At 37.2% G+C, this 16,636-nt stretch overlaps 1 protein-coding gene across 1 annotated transcript in view; it reads left to right on the top strand.

Moving 5' to 3' along the window:
* Positions 1–16,636, top strand: part of MTPN (myotrophin) — a 40,939-nt gene that overhangs the window by 8,165 nt on the left and 16,138 nt on the right. Inside the window, exon 2 of the mRNA XM_065626713.1 lies at positions 16,010–16,123. Coding sequence (XP_065482785.1) covers positions 16,010–16,123 — 114 coding nt within the window. The remainder of the gene's footprint in view (positions 1–16,009; positions 16,124–16,636) is intronic.

The raw sequence follows: 16,636 nt of genomic DNA, 5'->3' as shown, positions 1-16,636 counted from the left end.
ACTTTGTTTTTACAGTCTTTATTAGTCTTTTGTATGCAGTGTAATTCTTTAATTCAGTACAGATACATAACATGCCAAGGGTTATTGCATTTCTCCAAAGAAATAATTTTTTGTAACTATTTTGCTGCAAGAAGAATTAAGAGTATTTTTTTGTCTATATTTATGTACATTGCTGCCTTCCTCCTCACTGGTTGCAGGCCAAAAGGGAAATGGTGAAATCATTTTACTTAGCCTTCAGCTACACTTTGAAAATCAATAGAGTAATTGCATGCAGTGGTTAATAAGCTGAACAGACAAAAACATCACTAGAAAGGTATTCAGGAGATGTGTGTATCATACTTGCAGCCAAAGTTCAAAGAATATTCTAATGTGTATCTAATTATGGACTGAGTTTATAAAACATAATTGTGTGCTCAAAGCTTTTTATAAGCTAAGATCAAGCCTTGATAATTATTGCTGAATGACTGATACTTTCTTTCCCCAAACTCCAGTAATTTATAAACTTGCTTTTTAAGACACTTGTCACCTATAAATTAGTGATTAGCTTCAAGGAGGAAAGATGAGCTGGAATGCCATTTGAGACAAAAGAGACAGCTGTCCATAGAACAGTTACTATCAGCATATCTCTTCTAAACTGGTTTGTTAGTGATGCTATGAATGCAAATACTGTGGGCAATAAATGTTTAAAAAGTATTTTTATATTTGCTCAGAAACACTTCCAAAACTTGATTCAGGTAATGCAATCAGGAGGAGGAAGTGTCTATAAAAAAGACGGGTCAGGAGAGTTCCTGTGAGGTCAGATCTGCATTTCTATGTATGCCATGAAATAAATCGCAAGATCCTTTGCTTTCAAGTGAGGTGTTTGGGAGAACCTTTACTTCTTGGATTGCTGACTTCTCACTAACTTCAATAATAGTATTAACTCTTCCTTGGCTAAAGGGATGGATATTTAACACTGTTGAAAAAAACTTGAATTTGGCTGGTAATAAAGCATTAATTGTCTGTTACTTAAATTTGTCTTGGAGATAGTAACTCAACAGTAAATACATTTAATTTCAAAGTATGTTCCATTAATCGGAGTATAACATGAAATACAGTGCAGTTCTTGTTACAAGTTAGTACATTGCTATTGAAAATACTTTAGTATCTGTAATTCCTGGTGAAATCTAAGGAAAATGGCATAACAGTTGTAGATGGATTATTTACATGTGAAAAGTGCAGTATCAATATTGGTAAGTTTCAATGAAAGTATTAACAGTGAAGCTGAATACATCAAGTGTACATTGTTGGTTGACATAGTCATTCTGTGTATTTTAGTGTGTGCTTTTTTTAAAGTATATGCTCCTTAGAAAGCAGCATTTTAAAGTGGTTTTAAAAATAACTTTTCTGATTAAGTTTTTTACTTCCATGTTTTGTTTTTTGCATAATTCTAATCATCAGCTGCGTCAGCATGTCAACAAAAATCTGTGTTAAGGCACAAAACTTCTAGAACTCATACTGCTTTTGATATTTCTTTCTTATGCGTTGCTGCGTGAATAAAATGTAAACTCAATGTGTACAAGAAAACAATGCCTGTTAATCTTATGTGAAAACCTATTTAGAAGATAAGCTTCATTACTTTGGCAGAACATTTGATCTTGCCTTGGATATATCCTTTGCTCAGTTTCTAGAGAAGTAAGTCATGCTTATGATGCTAAGCCCCAATTATAACATTTAAATTCAGTATTTTTTTTAAACTATAGCAGTAATTTTTGGAAGATATACTCATCTTCCTGTTTATCTTCTCATATCATCCTGAAGGAGTACAAAATAAACATGAGTTCTCAAAGTTAATTATTGTGTGGGTTTTTTTAATTATTGTTAGTTTTTCAGATCATGCATAAAGGTCAAAATATGAAGCTGGCATCAATTGAAACTGAAACCCAATAGCTGGCGCATACTGTTCTCCTAGAAGAAAAACAGTCACTTCCTGTGCATTCTTTGGACAACGTGTACTGAAGGATTTTAATACAGATGTTGATTTGGGGGCTCTTACAGTAACTGAAAATGCTTTAATTCAGAACTAACAACTAAGTGCAGATTGGATGGTAATGGCTTTTATTCTTTGCTCAGCTTGTTAACTTTTGGAGCAATGATCTAATGAAGGAAATAGCCAGAATCCTATTATTAAACCTTTGGATTGTTTTATCCCTGAACTTATTTTTTTACTGTAATACAGACTTAGTGGCACCAAAGAAGCGAAGCATGGTACAGTGTATTTTTATGTGTCTAAACTTTCAGAGTTCCATGACTAGATGATCTGACATGTTAAGCTTGAGTTTATGTGAAACTACATGAACAGGTGTTTTGTAGGAGATTTTTCTGGTTTGATACTGTCATCTGTTGTCAGTCTGCTGATGGTACATTACTGAATTGCTGAGACCTCATCTGATTCCTGGTTTAAGTATGGTTGTGTTTAATGGATACAGTATTTAATGCATCTCTTTAGAGTGAACCTTAGTTTTGTGTCAAGGTATACAGTCACTAGATCTGGCTATGATTTCTTAGGAATTAGTGGTTAAATGGTTTTATTTTTGGTTGTCCCCCCTCTATAGTGTCTGACAGGCAGGCTCCGATGCTATAACTAAAGCATGTTAACTTTAATTCCAAATTCAAACAATTCCGAGCAGAGGTAGCTTAGAAAGCGTGTCTGATCATCAGCTGTTTCAGTTCATGATCTAGAATATTTACTGCACTAACATTCATCAGTTGAAGTAGTAGTCTGGACAGAGATCCTCTCGTTAGAAGTAATAATACCTTTGTCAGCAACAGCTTATTTTGTCCGAACCAGTTGCTGCATTACTCTGAGCCATTGACTAAGAGGCAAGTGCTTTTGGACAAAACTTTTAAATAGGAGTTCATAAGAGCTAAGAGAGGCTGCAAAACTGGTCTCCTCATTCCTGTTTCATCACTTGCTGATGTAAATAGTGAGTGCTTTCCACTATTTGTTACTCAAATATTAATTAGATCAAGGATTGGGGGGTGTGGGGGGGGAGAACAACTGTTTTCAATAATGCACATATTTGACACGTCTCTGAAGTTGGGATTGTAGCACAAGTTTCTAGAAGCTGTAGCTAGGAAACAGTAGGTTCACTACAGTTCTACATAATAACTTGTATGTCAGGTTCGTTTGTTTCAAAAATGCTGATACAGCAACTGAAGCACAGATGTCTCAGTAGTTCAGTTTATTTAGCAGTTTGTTTCTGGAATCGTATTCTTCTGACTGAGACAAAGGACTTTAGATTGCATTGGGTTATGATTGGACAAGCTAGGTACTTTTTTACCACTAACAAATAAAACCTGAGAAGTATGCTTGTTAAGTGCCTTTTTGTTGGCTTAAGCCAAAATAATTGTAGAGATGCTTATAAAAGCTTTTCAGAGTACTTTAAGTACTGCATCAGGATAGGCAAAATCCATCATCAGGTTCATCATTCATTTTCTTAACTTGTGTAGACCAAGTATTTGTGTTATCATTAGCAGTTGAGGCTTCTATCAAAGTAGGAAATTGCAAAGTAGATACCCATTTGAAACACACAGGAACATCTACATCTGTCTGTTCTGGTTGTAGAATTTGCTGTTAATTGACAACTGGAGAGACTCACGCTATCATCAGAACAGATACCTCTTTGTGATAAACCTGTGTCTTGTAGAAAGAATGTTATGCTGAAGTTCTTTGAGCAGCCTTTTTTCAACTTTTTAAATACTGAAGCTAAGATGGATGTGGTGAGCAAAACTTATAGCAAAGACTAGATGTGGATCCAGAACAGCAATGAAAAGTTGCTACTAATGTCTGCAGCCTCTTCCACAGAGATTTAACTTTCTGTATTCAAGGAAGGTGTAAAGAGAGCTCTTACCAAATATTCCACAAAGCATATAGGGTAGAAAGAAGACAGCTAGGAGAAAATTCCCTGTTGTTCCGGGTTACGAAATTTAGAGGACAGGGAATAAAGAAAACCCAGTAGTGTGAAAAAGGCATTATTAAATGTCTCTTACTATTAACACAAAGATAATCAATAGAAAGGCTTAGCTAATACAGTTGCTCTTGGACATTAAACAAAAAACAACGAATTTCTAGATCTTTTGAAATTCTCTAAGTGGAAAGTAATTATCCCATACAATAAATCTAGCTCATTAGCTTTTGTTCCATTGTCTGTAGACAACTCTGGTCCACTCAGGCTACAGTTGGAAAACTACTGGAATGGTCAGAATTTGCTGAACCACTGAGCACTAGCAGCAGTAGTCTCTCTGCTGCAGGCTGAATGAGACAGGGTTACATTAATTTATTTAGTGGACTGAAAGTAAGTAATTTTTTTGAAAATTTAAATGAAAACTTGGATGCTGCGTAGAATTTTTGCAGTTGCCATGGGAAACTGCCTACTTGCAGTTCAATGAGTTGATTTCTCAGCTTTGACAGGAACTTATTGCTGGTTTTTAACTGAAGAAATCTGCTTCAAAATCATAAGCAGTCCACAAGTTACAACACCTTAATCTTTTTCCTTCCCTTTTTGCTCTTTAGACTTAAACCAGCCTTTGAATTATTAGTTACTTTACCATGTTCCACTCTTGTTCTTAGGCTGAATATTGATCAGGGGGAAGTGGGTCGTTTTTCTTGTGAATCAGAAGATAGAGAGAAGAAAATTTGAGACACAATAACCTTCCTGAGCAGAATATATAGAAAACTGTTGCTTCTCCTTAGGCCTTGTGCATTGTTTACTGAGTATATATTTTTACACATCAGGTTGAGTGGAAATGTCTGCATTTCTTAGCTCTGTAATCCCTGAAGCATCATATGTCAAGAGTTTTTTCATCTTACAGGAAAAAAAGTACAAAATTTTAAATAACATGCTGTGCTGACTTGTGTTACAAGATGGTCATTTGAATTGGTTTTGTTTCCAATTAATAAAAATGGACAGGAATGTGAAAATGGAATGTTAGTCTAGGATTATAATGAAGTACCCAGAAGCTTACAAAAATGGTTTCCTTGTCTAAAGTACTAAACTAGTGGTTCAGTTATCTTTAGGTTTGTATTAAGACAGCTGATGTGAGGGTATGTCTACTGTAGCAATTTAAAACTGAGTCAGCATCAGTACTGGATGCAGATATTTAAACTCTCTGTTCTACCCAGCAGAAACTGTTTCAGGCCAGTGCTTCATTTCAGTTACCATGACTAAATTTATAGATAAAATTGTATAACCAGGTCATAGGAAGAGATTAATTTATTGTCTGACTACTCAAAAGTGGTTTGAATAGTGTGAATTTTGACACTTGAAAACTAGAAATAAGTTTTCTGGGAAAAGCCATTAGGCCTGAATTACGGAATTAATTTTAAGGGTGTTTCTCTCAGTAATCTCCAAGGTCCTGTGAAAGTGCCAGAGCACATTCTGGTTGGCTAAATCAGTTTATATGTTGGCAAGAATGAAAACTACTGCTTCAAAGTCAGTGCTGCATTTTAGACCCTCTGACTGTTCTATAGGGGACAAAAGTCAGTTGAACTACAACACCATTTCAAAAGACTGGAATGTTGTGGGATCATTGAACAGAAGGCCTCAAGTGCAGAGCTGGTGAATACTTCCATATAGTGAGCTCTGTTGTTAAGAAATGTGTTCAGATTTCTTCAACGTATTTTACAGAAAAACATTCGAACAGAAGACACCTACAAATCCAGCTTTGAGTTCAGGTAAGCAGTATGTGAATCAGCTCTTTGGCAGTCATTAGGTGAGAATTAGGGTTATGGGATAGAATACATATGGAACCACTCCAGAGGCACGCTGAAGAGGAAAAAGCACTCCATCAGGCCATGTGAGGAATCCAGGCTCTCTGCACATAAGCCCATGGAAAGTTTTAATAGTGAGAAAATTTCAATAGCAAGAAAACTGAGGTAATAGCACTTGAGTTTTCAATGGTAAACCTCAGCTTAGGTTTTTGTGCTGGCAAAAGTGAAAAATGAAAGCTTTCTTGTGTTTGAACTCATAGCATTCAATTTTAGTTTTTCTCAAGTCTTTAAAGTAAGCTGCTTGAAAACTGAGGTATTTAAGCTGAAGGTCTGTGCTTAAGCAACTGATTGTTAGAAGAATAATTCAGGGAATCAAAGAATCGTTTTGGTTGGGAAAGACCTTTAAGATGATCAAGTCCAACCATTAATCTAGCACGGTCAAATCCACCTCTAAACCATGTCCCTGAGAACCTCTTGTACACATCTTTTAAACACCTCCAGGGATGGTGACTCAACCACTTCCCTGGGCAGCCTGTTCCAGTGCCTGACAACCCTTTCTGTGAAGAAATTTTTCTTAATATCCAATCTAAATCTCCCCTGGCACAACTTCAGGCCATTTCCTCTTGTCCTGTCAAAGGTGAGCTATAAAATTCTATTTCTGTGATAGAAGATCAGGTTTCCTGTTTTCAGTGTTGCTTGAATATAGATAAGATGATACTGCAGCCTGTCTAAAGAAGGTTAAGATGTTTCAGGGGCTTCCATTTGCATTCTAGGACTCACTCATGACAGCATGAGAAATGTTGAGTTGAAAGAGTGCTTTTCAAGGCTGTTACTTAGATGTACAACTTATGTCCCTGGTCACATATTTTGATGAATCTGTAACCAGTACATAGAGTTACACAGAAGGTGAAAGCAAAATGGTCCACTGGGAGGAATGTAGAAACATAGCATAAATGAGCAGCGGTGGGAGGTATGGCAGCCGAAGTTCAGTTGAAGTTGAAACTAGCAAGGAATCTTAAGAGCAGTAGAAGGGGCTAGTGCATTGATAATGAAAGAAAGGCAAAGGAAACTCTGGACCTACTACTATATGGATCAGAGGACCTCCTGATAAATTATGTAAAAGCTTTTTTCCCTCTGTTCTTATTGGTAAGCCTTTCCAGGTCCTTCCTCCTATTAAGAAAGTCTTTGGTAATAAAGCACTATCCAGAGTATAAGAAGATGGAGTTAGGGAATTCCGTAAGTGGGCTGGAACATACATCAGTCCATGGTATCAGGTGAGATGCATCTGAAGGTGCTGATGGACCTATCTGGTGTCTTTGTGAGACTGTCCTGTCATATTTGACTGGGGGAATGAATGCTCCTGATGAATCTAAGCAAGCAAACATCATGCTCATATTCAAGAATGATGAGAAGGAAGATCTGAGGAGCTGTAGTTGAGTCATCTTAGCCTCAGTCTCTGGGAAGGCAAAGACTTTTTGTCCTAGAAACCATTTGACAAGAACTTAGCTGTAAGGATACAGTGAGAGACAATGCCAAAGTTTGTTATATGGACTGGGTAAATGGACTATGAGGTTGGTGGAAAATTGGTTGGGCTGTGGGACTCAAAGGGTTGTTATGGCAGCATCACTTCTAAGTGGCGGCTGGTTACCAGTGGCATCTATCAAGGGTGGTTATTGGTAGTATTGCTTAACATTTTTATTGGTAACCTAGGCAATGGGATGTCCTTGGTCAGGACACTAGGTTAGAAAGAGTAAACCTGTACAAGTTGGGGACTAATTTGCTGCGTAGGAGCTTTTTGGAAAATGACCTCAGGGTCCTCCTGGACATCAAACTGCAGACGAGTCCACAGTGCACCCTTGTGTTATTGAAGGCCAGCATATGAATATCGTGCCCAGTTCTGGGCTTCCTAGTTGAAGAAAGGCATTGATGTACTGGAACATGTCCAGAGTCAAGAATTTGGGGGCTATCAAGATTGCTGAGGACAAACAAGGTGATGGTGTCAGAATTGTGGTGGTTTGGGGTTGGTTTTGGTTTTTTGTGGGTTTTTTGTTTTGTTTTTGCTGTGTGTTGTTTGGTTGGTTTTGGGGTTTTTTTCCCTCTGAAGACAACCTAAAGGGAAGATTTTATTGTTGTCTTTCTGTACCAATGGGAAAGATATAGAGAAGTTTGCTTAAAGGTGCACAATGAAAGTGTAAGAGGCAACAGTTCCAGTTGGAATGTGATACATTCCAGTTAGGTATAAGAGAAAAATGTTCCAACGTAAGGTTGATCAAGCCCTGGGAACAGCTAGTGCCTAGAGAGCTTGTGGAATTGTTCATCCTCAGAAGTGTATGGAACTCAGCTGGGAAATGTCCTCAGCAGCCTGATCTGATTGGACCTACTTTGAGCAGTTGTTGGACTAGATAACCTCCAGAGTTCCCTTTCAACCTTAAATAGTCTGTGATTCCATGAGTCAGTAGGTTTGCAAGCTTGTAGAATTAAACTGTCCTTATATTTTTAGATTATTAGTCAGGTCTCAGAAGTGTGGTATTAGAGTTTTCTGTCATTACGGCCAGTGTTTATGACCCATGGATTAGTTATGTAAAAATGTCGTTCTAACATATTTACTGTTACAGGAAGTAGAATAAGAGCAGAAGATTTTGTTTGATTTACAATATTCTCAAGCTCAGAATTATTTAAGAAATTGTAGAATCATTGACTTTGATGAATAAAAGTCTTAGAATTTTTTTTTCCAGTTGTTTCCGCTGCATTGTTTTAAAGGATTCTCAGTCAGGGTGTTTAGATCTGCAGTGTTAGAGAGGTAACTTTTGGATTGGATGCCCCCAGAGCTAAAATGTGCCAGCAGTAAACAGTTAAAGTCTATGCACATACAACACAGGTTAAGCAGTGAACTTCAGCTTAAATTCTTAAAATACAACCATTCTGAGAATACAAGTAGAATGACAAAGATAGCTAAATGCATTTTTATCTACCGAGTTGTTAGATGTTGTTTGGTTTGGGGTTTTTTTTGTTGTTGTTTGTGGGTGGTTTTTTTGTTTTGGTTTTAAGTCATTCCAGAGATGGATGAACCTGGAAAAAGTTATACTGGAGAGTGATTGGAGGGGTGTGTAAGCTGACTCAGACATTGAGATAAAGAAGGAGAGTGTTAGGAAATTAATACACAAGTTCTTCCATGCCTCCTGCGTCCCCACTGTAGAAGTGCAAGATTGTCTGTTAAACTCTGTTTAAGTACATGGCTAATTTTTTTCCAAGGTATGGTTTGTCCAAGCTTGCTTTCCCTTCAGAAGACTAAGTGTTTTCAAACCTTAGGTTATCTGTGTTCCACTTAAAAACATAAAACTCACTCTTTCAGGCAATGAGGTAGGGATAAAAACTAAAAATTAGTTAGATTGGAAGAAAATATTTCATTCAGTGGATACCAATGTAGCTTCTGTTGTGGCAAACTGTGTCTTCAGGTTGTATCCAACAGCATAAATTACAGTTTATTTCTGCCAGTTTCACTTTACAGAGTTAAAATTAAATTGGGACACCTGACCATGGTATTTTCAATCTCTGCATTCAGAATGTCAAAGTGTAAGAAAGTATTTTTACATTTCAGTTATACCTTGATCATTGCTATTGACTGTATCAAAGCTTACCTAGATAGCTGTGAGGAGTTGTTTTTTTTAAAGATGTCTTCTGAAGATGAACATAGAAACCAGATGCCACACTGAATTTCACCTGTTTGTTTTCAAATGCTTCTTCTGGCATAAAATCCCAGGAGGATTTTTTCTTTCTCTTTCCTTTTTCTTTTTTTTTTTTTTTTTTTGTTACATCATGCACTTTAAAGTGAATAATGTTGCTAACATTGCATAAAAGCATATTACACATGTGCTCCTTCTGATATAATGGCCATGCGCTGTGATGTGATGAAGAAACAAAAAGGTACAAGACCTAAAGTTTACTTTTCTCTTTCATCCATGCATATTTGACTATTGTTTCTACACCTGAGGAATATAAATGCTGAAAACCTGGGATGTCATGCTTTCTGCAAGTTGAATCTTAACATCTTTTGCTATAGATCTGTGCAATGAGGTTAGTTGGAAGTACTTCTGATGAACCATCTCACTTCATCTCTTTGTTGGATTTTTAAAAACAAATATGACCAGTGTGAACAAAAGTCTGTGGGGAAGTCATGAAGTGTTGTGTAGAAGTAGTGTCCTCAATATGCCATAAGATATTCCAAATATCTTATCCATAGGACTTGGACTTTTCTTTATAGAAAAAGGATTTTTCACTCTTCCTCATTCCCAGACAACAGCAATGAAGTTATTGCTATCTTTAAAATGTCAGAGTTAACTAACACTCCATAAGAATGGCCAAGTTTTGTATGCGAAGAGATGGAAGTAATGCAAGAGACTGTGCAGTGAGTTCATCTTTTTCCAGACTAATGGAGACAGGAATTACCTGGTAGTGTAGCTCCTATAGGATGCTTCCTTGCACTCTTAAAGGCATCTGACTGCATGGAATCTGGTTTCCTTCATTAAAACTGGAATGAAAGGAGTACATTAAATGAGGAGATGAAGTTATTTCTGTATGACAGGATAAGTACGGATGGGGATATGGAGTTGTTTCTAAATATGAAAGAGCATTTTAATGCCACCAGTATTACAGATACTGCTCTACTAATACAGTTAACCTATGCAATAGGATTTAATGAGGTCACGATTTTCAGTTTCTATTTCTGTGGTAGAACTGCAGTGTAAATCCCAGCTACTTATTTCTGATGTGTTCAGGTGCCAAGTGGTGAATCAGATGAAGGAGGAGATTCAGCTGGGAAGAAAATGATCAAGTTAATTCTCAGACCGATTAGTTCATCATTCAGCCACTAGTTCTGATGCAGTGTTAGGAAGGATCAGACTGTGGCTAGGAGTAATGATACTGTAACTGCTACACAGGAGAAAATCGGTGCTAAACTGATGGGTGAGCTGTGACATTAGTAGCATGGCAGTAATGTTCTGGAGCAATATTATTGTCAAACCACTGTGCCCGAGTGAATAGCTGCCTCAGATTTGGTTTCGGTTGGTGTGCCACTGCCAAGTAAGCCTGTGTTTGAAGCACATGGATTATGCTGTAGGGATGCTAGAGTGGCACTAGACAAGTTTAGTTTTAGCTCATTTGGCTTTAAATGTTAATGCCTGTGAAATTGGCAGCAACTGGGAAAGAAGGGAGTTAGCAGGTAAAGCAAGACAAAGGGAGGTGTGGAATACAGTCTATGTAATAGACCCTACAGAAAAGGTGGGGACTGTTCAAGGACAGTGTCAGTTTGGTGTGGTTAAATAATCTACCTGGAAAATAATGAGCTTTAGAACTTGTAATTCATGACTAAACTTGTTCATTCAACATTTTCAATGAGCTGATGTCATAATGTGCATTAAGGACAAAGTCAGTGACATCTGATTTGTTCTGTTAAGTAGAGCTGCAAAAGAATAAGGAACTAAATTTGGCAGAATTTATTCAAGCTGTTAAAGTGTTGATCCTTCTAGACTGTTCTGGGACATCCAGCAGGTGTAACAGGAGGGCAGCTTGGCTGTCAGGGCTTGGCTCTTCACTGAGCTCGGATACAAAGAGGGGGAATGTGAAAAGTGGAGGTGAGGGTGGGTACTCAGGAAGAATATAGGCCCTTTCCCAGGGTGTAACTAAAAAAGCCAAAGCTTGACTGGAGTTCAACTGGAAAAGTACATGAGACACAACCAGAGTTTTTGTGTAGGTATATTGCCAAGAAAAGGTGGAGCAAGGAAAATGTGCGTGATGGAGAGTAGTGAAAGAATTAAGTTCAAGGGTAACTAATTTTGACAGTACTCACTTAAGACATTAGTTAGAACACATCTTTTTATGGATTGAATTGCTCAATTACAGAAAGTGGATGATAGCTGCATTCAGAGGATGCTATAATGAATCCTACTATTAGTTATTTTAAAAGCAGAGAGAACTCCTGAAAGTATTTAGAACTAAGCTTCCAAGTTTTTCTTTTCTTGTCCTTCAGTGATCAGTTGATAACCAGCTTTCAACTGAAGCTGATACTTGAAGTCCCTCTAAATGAATATTCTGCTGTCTGTGTATGAGTAAAAGAGGTGATTATGTCTTTCCTTTTGAAAGGGCAAGTTCTTTTCTGAGGCTTTGCACAAACACTTGCACAATTGTTAGTGAATTTGTAGGTCCACTCTAGAAAGTGAAAATAAATAATCTTCTTTCGGGAGAGGCGTGGCCTTTGACTGAAGGTATATTTTATTTTGAAGTTGAGATGATTCTTTGCTTCTGACTTAATTATATCTCCTTCAATGTACTCTCATAACTATTAACCTTGTTTCTGCTCTGTTAGGTTCCAGAAGATGACAAAAGTCTCATAAAACTCCTGGGAGAATCATTCTCTCACTTTTTGTCTAATATACATAAAATTTTGTTCCTGTGGGTGTGAAGGAAAAGTCATGCTCCTCTTTGGCAGTTTGTGCAGGTTCTGACCTATACCTGTGTGGAGTATGGCCTTTTTTAAAGGAAACCTTTAGCAGCTATTTAGTAGAGTCTTGGTTTCAGCCTACCAAAATACTGGTTACTTTGCTGTCTCAGAGGTCTGTATTGAGAATCATCTGAAAGGATTGCTGATTTCCAAGTTCCTAACATGCAGTATGATGTCTTTGACCGATATGATTCACAAATACAGTAATTTTGGAAAATTTTACATAGAGAGAGCTCTCTTTTTTTTTGAATCTTCTGTGCTGTTTCGTGCTTCAGTCTGTTGCAGAGCTCGAGAGACTGCTTTGTGTCACTCTGTGATTCTGTCGTCATAATTAGCCACACTTTCAGCAGAGCTGCCTTATTTATTTATGAGAGGGTGCTCAAATCTTGACCTCATGCTTAGATTTTCCTTTATAATATGAAGATGTGAATTGGCATTTGGAGCTTGTTGCTATAGCTACAATATATAATTTCTTTGCTAATGTGAACGTTTGAATTCTCTAGTCCATTCTCTAGTCATTTATTTTTTAGATGCCACCATATAGAGAAGATGTATTTCCTATATAAAATGTGGTCTGTCATGGCTGGCCAGTCTGTCAAAACTGAGAACCCAACTACTCATGTAAGTCAACATCTCTCCCTGGCTTAGCTGAATGGAATGCTTCAAGTGGAAGAGCAAGAAAATCCAACTTGGAGTGCTCATCCAGTGAAGACAAAAATCAACACCCACAAGATTGTATATCCTAATCTTAAAGGAGAACAGCAGCTTGTTTAGATAATCTTTGACAACCTTATCTAGGATGTTAGATGTGTTTCACATCACCGTCTAGCTAAGTAAAGGGTTTATTGTTACAGCTGTGGTAACTACTGTATTTGACACGAGTGTACTACCAATTTGGATCATGACAGTTCAAGCAGTTTTCTGACTTTCCCATTTTATAGGTGATTTTATATGCAACTTGTATCCTGAAGGCTTAATTAAGCACATGAATGGCAGCTGGTATAAAGACTGAAAATTTTATATATTTAAATCTATGAAGAGCCCTGCAAGTTTTCTGACATACTTGTGTTAGAGACTGCATTTAAAGCAGATGCTTGTGCTAGGGTTTGATCCCTGTATATGAAATGGATTGATTTGTCTTCCCTTTCTACTTCTATATGTCTTGGATGGGTAGCAGGAAAGGCTAAACGAAGTTTTATAACATTCAGTGGTCTGTTTTACAGTGGCTTTTTGCACACATGAAACAACTGGATATTTAGCTTTGTTTATTGCAGAACCTAGGAGTACTTATTTTTATAACTTTTTTGATGTCTTTGTTCTATTAATTTGGACTAAAATGTTCTGATGTTTGACTTTGAATGCTGTTGATACATTTTCTTAGTGCTAATATTCAAATCCAGGTAGTCTGTGTTTGGGACATCTTGTTTACAGACTTTTTGCTAGATACTCCCCTATAAACAAGCTTTCATCATCTGTAAGGGAAACTTGGCAAACTTGGTGTTTAGGTGTTGGGGGTTTTTTTCCCCTTCTAAAGGTTCATTGTCCAGCAGGAATTTATTCCACAACCAGCTTAGGAGAGAACAAAGGGATCTGTGGTGTATTCTTTAAAATGAAGAAAAGGGGGAACAAAAAAAAGGCAAAGCTATAGTGTAAGCCAATAAGCCAAGTAGTATTTATAAGCTTAAGGAAGGGGAAGCTTTGCTGGACTGTCCTAATCTTATGATGTGATGATTCTAAATTTCTTTTTGAATGTGAAGTTTGTAGCTGTAGTGTGTGCTATCCCAGCAGTTAGCTTGCTTGTTCTTCTCCTCTACCCCCTTATTTACTATGTTTTAGAATGCATCAGACATCACAGGAGTTTTTAGAACCTTTTTTGGGGGTAGTGATTGTGTGGCTTTTAGATGGTTGGCTTCCTAAACTTACGCATCCCAATCCTTATGTAACTGCATACATCATGTGCTATTTAAATGCCGCTTGTTTTTAAATTGATGGGAAGTGGCAAGGTGCGAATAAGAATACGGGTAGAGCTAAACTTGGTAGATAAGTACATGCTGCTTCCTTATGCACTTTTCTGACCAGTGTGGCTATTTGTATATTTGTGTGCTGTTAGTGTACTGTGATCTGGATTTTGTTTTTTGTTTAATTGGAACACAGTTGTTAACATATCCCCACCAACATTTTGTACTGAAATTCAGCAAAAGAGAAGTTACATTACAATACTGTTTACCAGTAAAGTTGTTGCAGGTAGAGTTAGACCTTCAGTTAGTCATATTGGAATTTTGTTATAAACTATTGTACAGTGTTGAAGGTCCACATAGCTAAAGCTGTGGTGGACTTCATTTAGAAGTATAATTTGTTGCTGTTCTGAAAACCGTAGATAAAAGGAAAACTATCTTTTTCTTGATGTCCAACACGCTTCAGAAGCCATAGTCATATTTTAGGATCAGTAACAGCAGTTTTTCTGGTTGTGCTACTGGCAACTGCTTCATGCTATTTTGAAGGCAGAACCTTCAATAGTGTGAGGATCAGGTCCTGACTTCTGAGACCACAGAATGTACAGTATTTTAGTTAAACACTTGAAGTTAAATACTGTGTTGCTTCGACTTTCAGCAGAGCATATTATGAGAAGAATTGAATATTGTATTGATAGGAGAGGAGAATTCTGAGGGCATATTGTTATTTGGCTGGTAGTATCAAACTCTGATAACATAGAACATCGAATGCAGAGTAAGATTCCTTCTGACAGTCTCCCGTTCCATTCTTAGAAGTGAGGTGAAATCTGGAAGATGTATGTCAAGCTCTCTATTCTGTGAACTTTCTAGAGATTTGGGGCAGGAGTGAGGGAACTGCAGGAGCTCTGTAGAGAAGTAGTAATTGGTGCTGCGGCTGAAATTCTTGTGATTGTTTTTCTCTGGAGATGGCAGGACTTGAGGTATGATGCTAAATTTAGCCACTCCCTAAAATACTAATATTACTTGTACATATGAGCAAGAAGTCACCTACCACACAGCTTGTGAGTATTTGGTTTCCAGTAACTTCTTGTCATTACTGGAGTGCTGCAAATCAGTTTATCCTTAGTTGCACAACCCAAGGTGAAGAAACAAAGCTGATTAGGCACTCAGTAAATTAAATTTTGTTTACGCCTTAAGAGATGTCTCAATCCACCAGTACGAGTGGCATTACAATACAGTTTCCTGTGTCCTGATTTGGTTGATTGTCTTCAGACTTTTTTGTGTCACCTAGAATTGGCAGGTGCTGTTTATAAAACAGAATGGACAGTGTCATAATTGGGTTTTAAATTATGGGTGGTCTGTACTAACTTGCTTAGTAGTTACGATGCTGACTTATTTCTATGCATCTGGTTTCTCTGTGTGCAAAACTTCAATATGTATAGAAGTAAGTGGAGTAACTTAGCTAGATAACTAGGATCCCAGTTGGAAGGAGAGCTAAAATGAGCCAGTGTGTGTTTTACGAGCTCTAACGATTTTTTTTTTTTAAATCACAAGAGTTACCTAGTGCACTTGGGTACTCACTATACTTAAGATGCAGTGCAGAAGAAGGGACTAAGGTTGTCCTAGTCTTAAATGCATAGATGAGGGAAAGGAAATCAAGCAACTTAACTTTCCTTTTTCTTGGGCGATGACTTAAATATTTGGATGGTACACTCTTCAGCATGTTTTGAAAGTGTTGGATTTTTTTTCAAGCTCTTCTTGATGTGTTAGCTCTAAAATTTTGCTTATTAGATTGTGTTTACATTGAAGGGTGAAGATGTCAACCGGACACTTGAAGGTGGGAGGAAGCCTCTTCACTATGCAGCAGACTGTGGACAGCTTGAGATTCTGGAATTTCTGCTATTGAAAGGAGCTGATATTAATGTATGTACATCAATCTGCAAACAGATGTTGGAGTGTCAGGGTCTTACACACACACACACATAAGGGATTGGTATAAGTGCCTAAATGGTTACTGAAGGACTTCAATCGAACTAAACAAGTTGATGCATTTAAAAATATTTGAGATGTGGTCTCCTAGAGTTTAGAAGCTTAAAATTACGTTCATTAAATATTTCTATTCTTCTTGGACACACTAGGAAAAGTGTTTTTAGCTATAAAAATTTAAATTTAGTTTGACTATGATTAGAAAAATAAATTTAGTAATCACATATAAAAAAAGCTTGCGTGAAATACATATTACATTTATTGGAAGGGACTTCAGAAGACAGTGCAATGCATCCTTGGCCAGGGCAGGATCAACCCTCTTTAAATTGGTGTGCTTCCCTTTTTTGTAGACATTCTTACTTGTATAAACAGTCATTTTGGTGTAACTTGACATGTATGGATTTTTGTCATGGGCTGTATTGGCAGTTCGAAATAATGTAGTTCTCTATA

Source organism: Caloenas nicobarica, chromosome 1, assembly GCF_036013445.1.
Source record: "Caloenas nicobarica isolate bCalNic1 chromosome 1, bCalNic1.hap1, whole genome shotgun sequence".
Lineage (NCBI taxonomy): Eukaryota > Metazoa > Chordata > Aves > Columbiformes > Columbidae > Caloenas > Caloenas nicobarica.
Note: the sequence above shows the minus strand (reverse complement) of the source record. Positions and strands in the feature narration are given on the sequence as shown.